The 10,385-nt window shown below is 30.5% G+C and overlaps 1 protein-coding gene across 4 annotated transcripts in view; it reads left to right on the forward strand.

The window, feature by feature from the left end:
* sona (sol narae metalloprotease) overlaps positions 1-10,385 on the forward strand; it is a 100,932-nt gene that overhangs the window by 66,301 nt on the left and 24,246 nt on the right. For all 4 annotated transcript variants that reach the window (XM_088201319.1, XM_088201318.1, XM_088201317.1 and 1 more), the window contains exon 5: positions 3,256-3,700. In XM_088201319.1, coding sequence (XP_088057445.1) covers positions 3,256-3,700 — 445 coding nt within the window. The remainder of the gene's footprint in view (positions 1-3,255; positions 3,701-10,385) is intronic.

Below are 10,385 nucleotides of genomic sequence, written 5' to 3' on the forward strand. Positions count from 1 at the left end.
TACAGAAAAATATTATTTTACATTACTTTTGTATTATATATAAAAGAAACCTTGGTTTCAATTTGCAACCCGACGATTTGGGTTATTTCAGAAATTCACTTTTATTGAAATTGTACATTTTTCCACTCATGCTCTGTAGTTGTGCAATATCAAATAAATGTTGTGGCCTACAATTAAGAAGGCACGGGCATCATTGTTCGCCAGAATGAGGCATTTACATAATGCATTTTTTCCCATGCCTTGTTGGGCAGCTACGGTATTGCATAGTAGCGTAATGATAGATGCAAAAAATATTGACGAAAAAATCTAATAGCACGCTTACAATTAATTTACATATCAAAGTGGCGATAAGTAAAGTTTAATGATGTATAACTGAAATTTTTTTTTTTATTTATTATTATGCGTTAATTTTTTTTCATAACAACCTTGCATTTATCGCCCAGAAAAAAAACGCAAAATTAATTGTTATTCAGAAATTTTACGTTACGCGAAGTTCAATTAAAGTTCTTGACATTCTAGTGTTTCGTATGAGAAGGTCATACATTCGTGTGTGTGCATTATTTTTTTAACGCACTTGAAAACATTAACAAATATTCCAAAGTCACATCACGCTTTTTAGGTAATACAAACGGATTTTTTTAAAAGCAATTTGCTAAAGACATAAAGCTTAAGATAAAATCATTTTTAAGGAATATCATCGAGGGTCAAAACTGAGAATGAAGGTCTAAAATTATGTTATATGAACTCCGTGTCATTGTTAAAAACAAATTCAGGCTATTTGTAATCATAAAGAATATACAAATAATCGATTTGCAGGAAGTCGTTATTGTTGAACTTTAGCATTTTTTAAGATGTAAACATCGCAAGTACAATCTGACCTCTTGCACGTTTTTTTGATTGCGTTACAAAAAAATGTTACATCATACTTTCACTGATTATGCGCACTCGTAATCCGCTTACGTTAAATGATCTGTATGATTTAGTCTAAATTAATTATAAAATAGCCGTTGCAATTTTTTTTATGTAAATTAACAATATTTTGATTTATGGGCAATAACATTTCTAAAAACAAAGCGTGAAAATATAATTGCAGGTATTAATAAAATTAGTAGCCATTATCATTTTATTTGCATATATAGATTTTTTATCAGCAGTATTATTAAATTGAAATACATACTCTTAAATTCATTTAAAACAGTTATCATAATAAAAATAAAGTTTAGACAAAAATTTTTTTTGAAAAAAGTAAGGTATTAAGTAACAACTCAAAGCTATGTTACAATCATTTAAAAATGTCTATAATACACGAGGTATTATCTCCTTCAAAGGCACTGACCAAATATATACAATACTTTTATTCGTTTTATAGTAACACGTAATCGATCGTCAGCACGTCGCTGTTCAGTTTTCTTCGGTTTCATTGGCACGTATTGCAGTAGCACGTTATCGGTCGTCAGCACGTTGCTATTTAGCTCAACTTTAAACTTAAAAGTTACAACATGTGCAAATGTCACGTCGCTACTGTTGCCATTTGAGAGTTATTCTCGTGACAGACACATATAGTTTATATTTTATATTATAGGTATTTAAATAGTGTATCACAGTATAATATTCTTTTTGGATTAAGTATATCTAAAAGTAGTATATACTTAATAATAATAGCACGTCAAACCTCATAATGACCGTTACTATCAATCACGAATTGGCGTTATATTCATTTTTAATAACCATGCCACAAGAAAATCACTTCACTTTTACCCGTAGTTAATGTGCATCTTCCTTCCGCGTTCGTTTACAATTTTGTACGTGCTTTTATCTCCAATCTCCGGCAAAATTTACACACGTATCGTCACGCAATATTTCGCTACAAAACCGATGTCAATCGCATTTCCCAAACAATCGAACAAAACAAAAAGACAACCGGGTCGAGAAAGCTATTTTTTTTTCCGAGAACTACGCGTTGAATCTAGGAAAAAATATAGGTAGATACATACTACGTTCTGGAAAATTACGGCGTTTAACGATCGTAACGATTTGTTCTTATTTGATTTAGAAACGACGCATGTTTACAATAGAGCGTGAAATTGATTATAGGTAAATATGTTTACTTGGTCTTTAACTTTATTTTCAACTGCTTATTTAGTCGATTTATACTAATTTTGTATTCAGGGAGTGCTCGTATATAATTTCTTCCTGAAATAGAAAAACAGAATGTGCATATCGGATACCGGAACTACGTCATAGTTATAGATTTTCTAAAATTCTTTCAATGCATTTGAAAAAAAATGATGTATGATATCAGAAGCATAACACCATAACGATGAGTTCTAGCTAGCTATATAATAAAGCATCCGTATTCTTCAAACTATACATAAGCCGTGTAAAGGTTTAACTAATAATTAACACGTCGTCGCTGACATGATTTTATTGCTTTAGGCGTGGATTTTTGACTTCTGAGAAGAGATAATTTTTTTTTGCGCTCTAAAATTGGTCAAAATTAGATTTGGTTGTGATTCATTTGATTCTCACTCATTGAAAATCGATATATTCTAAAAAATGTTTTGCATGCATACTTTACATACCAATATTTCCATATTTTTGGTCATCGTTTCTGTTATTGTTTTGTTATTAAACTTTTACACTTAAAAATAAGTAAAATAAAAATAATAACGTCATATTTACGTAAAAATAAATAAATAAAATTGTACGCAGATTGTCAATCGATTTTTAAGCATTAAAAATACCGGAACGCCGTTCCACCGTGTTACTTGACAAAAAAGTCCTGCTTTAAGACATTACAGATATCTGATTGACTTATCCAATTGCTACAGATTTACCCTGTTGTAACGCATTAGTATTACACCTTACATCACAAGATTAAAAATGACTAAAGCAATAGTCATCTTCAAAAGATTTGTTAATCGAGTCCATATTACTTGTAGATAATTGTATCAAAAGGAGAACGTTTAACCTAGATGGCTGACATTTCCGCGATGGTTTGAGAGCTTTTTTATTGTCTTATGAGTATCTTTAATGTTATACATAATGCACTCTTGATTCCGGATTGCCTCTATAATGATTGAGCAAATTGTTTGCCTCACTGCCTTTAGTTTGTACATGAGTCATTCCCTTAATGTCAGTTACTTGAACTTGCACTTAAACATATTTATACCAGCTGTATATAAGTCCAGAAGAAATATTGCTTGTTAACGTCTCGATTTTAGTGTTGTAAAAAGTTTGTTTGTTGCTTTTCAGGAGGGATCAATAGGACACGATTTGGTCATTAAACCTTTGCCGTCGACCCTTTCGCCAAAATTGAAAGTCACATCGCCACTGCCTTCGAAGAGCATACCACCAGAGCAAGACGACGAGATGTTTATGGACGCTAATCAGGACGACATGGTGTCCATAGATACTGGCTTACCGATTAAGAGGTCGAAGGCGGACAAATTCGACAGGAACCGAGGCAGTAAATCTAATGCGAATGAAGGGAACAACAAGATGGACGACGAGGATGTGGTGTACAGCGATAAAGAAGCTAAGGAGGAAAGGCGCAAGCTGGAGGAGGAGAGAAGGTCGAGGTCAACAACTGAGTCGATCGACCTGAGGAAAGCTATCATCGAAGCTTTGGGAGGTGCCAAGCACGTGGTGTATAAGAGAGACGTTAGCAGGGATCATCAGGATGAATTTAGTGATTATGGTGAGTCTATTTTAATTTATTAATACATTAACAACATGCTTGTGTTAGTCGATTCATTATAGATATATTTATAAGTGCTATTCATGCTTCTTAGTTAGATAAAAAAAAAATCATATTATGTTAGATTTTTTAAGTTGTATCCATTGCTTCTTAGATTACTTTTCAGTCATAATACATTTGTTATTGCTACAGATACACATGATTTCAAAGTCTGTAACATATATTTACTGATTATTTTATTATATGTTTTGTAGAAAGTAGATTTAAAAATAGTATAATATTGATAGTATAGCTACAATAGGAATAACATATTGTCTGATTTTATAATATACAACAAAATTATTTTTACGCATCGTAATCGATTTGCCATATTTTACTAATTACATAAATTTATTAGAGATTAAAATAACTTTTGGTTCATTTAATTTACTTTTACGTACACTCCGTTAATTATTAAGCACATACAATAATAATATTAGTTATACGAATATATGTATGTATAACGAGTCCGTTGATATAAATCTTAAAATATGATCATTAATATGACTAATTAAAGAATTCCATGTAGCATTATTATTAAATTACAAAGCATTTTAAAATCAGACAAATGTTACTTTATTTAAAAAAAAAATAACATACATAAGCATTTTAAAAATAACACTTTTTCTAAACTATGGTTGTTTTAAAGACGTCACTGGTTGTTATCTCAATTCATTCTCAAATATATACAGATGTTAAAATCAAAGGAAAATTATTTATTTATTAAATTTAATACGTATGAATTAATGTTTATAAAATATTATAAAAAAAATAATTTAATGATCAATAATAAAGAATATATTTTTTCATTTTACTCAAAATCAATTATCAGTAAATGTGACAGATATTATTATCTTTACGTCATTCACATATGTAAATAAATTATGTTTTGCGGTTTTAATTTTAGTGTCGCAATAAAAATACAACGTTATAAATCAAAATATAATAAAATAAAATAGTACATAAATAATTGTATTAATACACAGATGGGTATTTTCCCGATGCTTTTTAAATTAATAAATTAAACGATTCACATACACACAATAAATATGGTTTTCCCCGCAGTGTTAGGCAATAAGCCATTAATCTATAATACGAGTTTTATTATTATTTTATAAATATTATATAATAAGAGTCCGCCATTAAACATGATTTGAGGGAAAATGTGCAATAGACACACGCCTTGAGGCGCTTTATTATCACGTTTAAAAATCAAATATTGACATAAGCCAACACATGCAGTGTATATCGTAACACACCACACCAGTATTGCGACAAACCTCTTTCAATTACGGAGAAATGTGTGCAGAAATGTTAAGCAGCGTTAGATCGTGTGCAGAAATGTTAACCATCAGCAAAAAACAAACTAAAAACCGGTCGAAAGTGTGATGGAAAATCCTTTCATCACGTAGAAATAATCCATCCTTAAATTTTAAATTTTATAAATGTCCGATGTGAAGGATGATGGTCTGATATTAGCCGAATCATGGGTCACGCTCTAAACTTAAGGTCGCCCTATGGACCTCAATTTTGAAGGTTCGAAACAGCAGGAAGGTCTTTTCGGGTTAATGAACTGTGAGTTTTCCGAATAAAATGCTATTTGCGTTGAAGGCGACCTTCCGGTTGTTTAATGTTTAACTTTAAAAGTGCAAACAACCGATGAGTGCTAATGCGTGTTTAAGAATAGGGTGGTTCTTAAAAGTTTGTTTACATTCAAGGTTTACAATTATAAACAAGGAAACTCATATTTACTCTTTTTAAATTTGAGATTTTAATATATTGCTGTATATTATAAATTATTTTTAACTGCCTCTTAATGTCACATTAAACTTAAGTCAAGGCATGCTTCTAGTTAAAAAATATTAGTTTAATATATACAAGGTGTGTAAAAACATAAAGACAATGTGTACTAGAAAGTAATATTATATTCTTTAATATTGATACCCTCGGACATTATATACATGTAGTTTCCAACTCGATTTAATCTTTATTTCCAATATGGTCACAAAACGTTGTCTTTTGAATGTCCTCTTTATCTGCAGCATCAAGGCGATATCGTTTTAGCCGAAAATTCACAAATAAGTAGTGAAATATGACGTTGCGTTATCGTGATGTTTATTTGCCTACAATTCTGGTAGTTTTATTTTTAGAAATTACAATGTAATACACCTTGTTGTCCGAACAACTTAGTAGTAAGAATACACAATGAACTCTGTAGTTATAATCGAAAAAAAAACAGTAAGAAGAACCGTGATATTCGATCGAACTTGACCTGTTTTTTTGATCTTTTATTTTTTATGACTCTGAAAGTATTCTGGGCCGTCAGCAACTTAATTTTAAAATTTCACAAAAAAGTATTTAAGATATTTTTGCTGCAAATTCAACAGTTCCTGAACAAATTTGGCTGCAACTACTTGAGCTATATTCTTAATAAAGTTTCAGTAATTACTAAGTACTTTGTCCTTAATAATTTTCATGTGCTAGCATACGCTCACCTCTCTTGTCAACTTCAACACCTTCGCAGCCTTCTTGAAACCGTTTATAACATTCACAAATGATACGTTTGGGAATAGCATCTTCACCAAAAGCCTTCTCTAATATTTGCACCACTTCAATGAACTTTATTTTTTAACGCAAAATTGAATGCAATAATATAAATTAATCACTAAATGCGTCATAAGTACTTGACTGCAAAACACAAACTACCCTTTCAATATGAATCATAATTGACATGCGCATCACAGTTTAGTTCATCAACGTGTAACACATGTTGCAACACGACAGGTGTAAGCCCAATGCGTTACAACGGTGTAAATCTGTACCAACTAGATAAGTCAATCAGACATCATAAATACCTGCAATTATATATTAAACTACAAGACTGAAAGTCTGGGAATCGGTGACATATATTTTATTAATTATAAATTATTATGTGTTATATACTTTATAATAAATAAATATCACTGCAGCTGGGATCGGTTTGTAATAATAGCGCATTTTTTACACATGCAAATTCGAGTGCCGCTGTCGAGGCTCGATCCCGCAACTTCAGAGTTACTAGTCTGAGACGTTACGGACTGCGCTATTCCGATGGATAAATTACATTTTATTAGGCATATTTAATACCGTGTGCGATTCATTTCAACTTTATACAAAAATTATTTTTTGTATAAAGTTAAAATGAATCGCACACTTTATACTCTCCAGTTCTCTTGTGTCTCTGGGTAATAAGTCCCTTATTTATTACTTATATCTTGTCACCATATGTCGGCCTTCTTACGCACATTCACTTATCCCTAACTTTCATAGGTTTTAATTCGTTTCGACCTGTTTAAAGTAAATCAGTGATCTCTTTTAAAAAACAATTTATTTTAATTTATTGATTTATACTTATTTTATTATTTCAAATTTAGCTTTAACCCTTCTGATGCTAAACAATTGTTCATCATTATATAAAATAAATGCTAACAAAGATCGCTGTTGATGTCATAATATATGACAATGGCAGAAAGCAGTATCTAAAAAAAATAATTATAATACTGTATAGAAAGAACTGATGAATATGTGAAAAAGAAGAATTTTTAAAAACACCGGAGCATCCAAAGGGTTAAAAAGTTGACTTACATTTTTATATAAATATCGCAAATAAATTAGAAGGTATTTAATGCGTTTTTTTTTCTTTATGCACATTTTGTATTAGATGCAATGCAATACTGGCCAGCCAGCGAGAGTCCATCTCCCTGAATGCTCGGGAAAAACTAATATATCTCCAATAGCATACAGGGGCGAAGGAGCCGCTCATCGGCCATCACAAGCTGGGTGCCCGCCCATAGGGTTGGACTCGTAGGGCCTTATTGCACGCAATGAATTTCATGTAGTTATACTTCTGTAAGCTGTATTCGTTGAAAATAAGTAATAGTACGATATTTTAGATCGATCAATTTTTTCTGTATATTTCAGTAGTGATGACGCAATTAAAAGTAGCCTAGATGTTTATAAAAAGTTATTTATAAACCCGAATTAAAAAAAAACTTGTAATGAACTATTACGAAAAAAACCTGTGTGATCTTGAGACTTGATATAATGTGACAAAAGTCACATCTGAATAAAATTAAAAAATGTTTCTTTAAATGTTTTTTAATAAATATTTTTAAATTCTTAGTGTTAGACTTAAAATATAAAACAATCAATTTATAACACATTAGGAGCATTTTTATGGTAACTAGCAAACATAATAAACATAACTTGCTTATTTTGCTTTAATTTTTCAGAGTTTAAGTTCCTTAAAATACAATCGAATACTTTTATTGCGTAGCTTTTTTTTTAAATAAAATAAAATCAATTAAATTATTGATATTAACTGCTCGAAAATATTTATTGTTTAAAATCTATTAAATCGCGTGGTTAAATTTTATAAAAGCAGACACTTTAATATTCACAAATAGAATAACTATCATATTTAGAAGAAATATTTAAAGTAAGAACTAACAAAATATTTGGTAAAAAGAGCTCATTTCTAAATATCATAATGTATTTATAAAGAAATTTATTGATTGTGTGTGCCCTAAATTTAATTAATATAATAATTATTTGATGAAAAGGAGAATAAATTTATAATATGTAGAACTAAATACTAAATTACAATACTTCCTATTTAATCAATTTTAAATATACTATATGTAGTCAAACATTACAATGTGTCGTTTATGGCGAACGTGCGTAGAATCGTTTCATTCATGTGTAAAATACAGTCAATCGGTTTATTTATACGTGACATTCTTTTGTGGTTTAATTTTAGAAAATTCCATTAAATCCCACGACGACGGCGACAAAATGGTTCCGCGCCTTTTCCATTTTACACGATTGACACAACAGGTTCAATTTATTACACGACTATTGGTTTTTACGTCCAAAGGAGACCTTGAATACGAAAAACGCGAATGAATGGTCTCTAGTCGGACCGACGAATTTAATAACTTTATAATAATAAAAAATGATATTTTAATTCATATGCCTTAATCGTTGCAATGCATACGACCTTTTCAATTTGGGTCAATCGGGTCGATAGCCAATTCAATTGAACACGTTGCGTATTCCATTCCATTTTATTATGATCCTTAAATTTATTATCGTGATGTATGATGGTGTGATTGAACGTCAGCGATCGTGACTGACAAAATTCGTGCAAATTTTACTGTAGAAACCTGTTCTATTGAACTGTTCGTAACGTGTGCATAAATTATAATTATGTATGTTTTGCCACTAGATCAGAAGTCAAACGTCTGTTTATAATGAAAATCCGTCTATAATGCATCTAAGTTGCATATAACATGCTTTCATGAATAAACATGTCTGATTCGAATGTCAAACGTGTCAGTGATGCTAATGATGCTGTCGAAACTTATACATTTTTTGGCACGCGTCTATTTGATTATTAAAAATTGATATAAAATCTAACATATACCATACAAATATCAAGGTCTCAAACAAAGTGCTTTTAAATAGAATACGTTGTTAGAACATAGAAAATAATGCGATCAATTGTCTTGTCTCGATAGATTCTGCAGTTTACCAGTTCAAGGTTTCGATTCGATTAAACCATCGACAAAAAATTAATAATATCAAGGTCTTGATTATTATTTATGAGCTCGATTTTTCATTGTGATCGATCGAATTCACTTTCACTGAAAATATACACCATACACACTAAAAACGAAAGTGTTTAGATTTGGTTGCAAATTTTATCTATTTATATATAACATATATATATTTATAAAAAAGTGAAATTTGCCAACTCAGATATATTAAATTAATAAATTAATTTAAAAACGTCTGGTTTTAGATATTCCTATATAAAGGAAGGTTACTCGCCGTTTAGCGATTTAAAGTTTAATATATTAGCAAGAAATATAAACAATGATTAAGGTTGACGTTAACGACATTATTGATTCAAAGAATTTCGTTCAATGGGAAGGTTACGGTTGAACGGTTAGTGATCGAAAAGAAATCGCAATTAGTGGCACGTTATTCAAATTGATGATGCGTAAAGTGATCGTTTATTTACATATGAATATGTGTGCTATAGTTAGATTTAATAATCGGATAATTGGGCAAGTACAAATTTGTCAGAAATTTATATATAGACAAAAAATAACCTTAGTTTCAAAAACAAAGTTCAACGCTCACTTGACCGTTTTTCAATTGTAACTATCTTACATAGAAGTAGCTAATGATTAATGATCAAAGCTTTTCTTTAAAATTTCAGTCACGTACTCGTATATCTTAAGCATTCATTATGCATCATAGTTTATTTATTTTGAGTATCTTAAAAAACTCATTAGGATGTCTTTAATGACGATGAGGTGAACGACGGTCTCACGTATTTTAGAATAACATTGATAATCGAGTTCTGATAATCGATTATCAGATTGTTTCCATCTATGGTATAACATAACAATGCTTGCGCAATTCGTTTAGTGCGCACGGTTGACACTTTGATTGCGAGAATGTGTTGTTGTTTGATTAATAGTCACGACTTTTTCTCGCTTCTTCATAATTCTTGTGACCAGTAGCAAAATATTTGTATAGATTACGCAGATCATTTATCTAAGAAACGTGACACTGACACGTGCAATATGATTTTGAA

Source organism: Plectrocnemia conspersa, unplaced genomic scaffold, assembly GCF_051122295.1.
Source record: "Plectrocnemia conspersa isolate PC_06_02 unplaced genomic scaffold, ASM5112229v1 ptg000013l, whole genome shotgun sequence".
In the NCBI taxonomy this organism is placed as follows: domain Eukaryota; kingdom Metazoa; phylum Arthropoda; class Insecta; order Trichoptera; family Polycentropodidae; genus Plectrocnemia; species Plectrocnemia conspersa.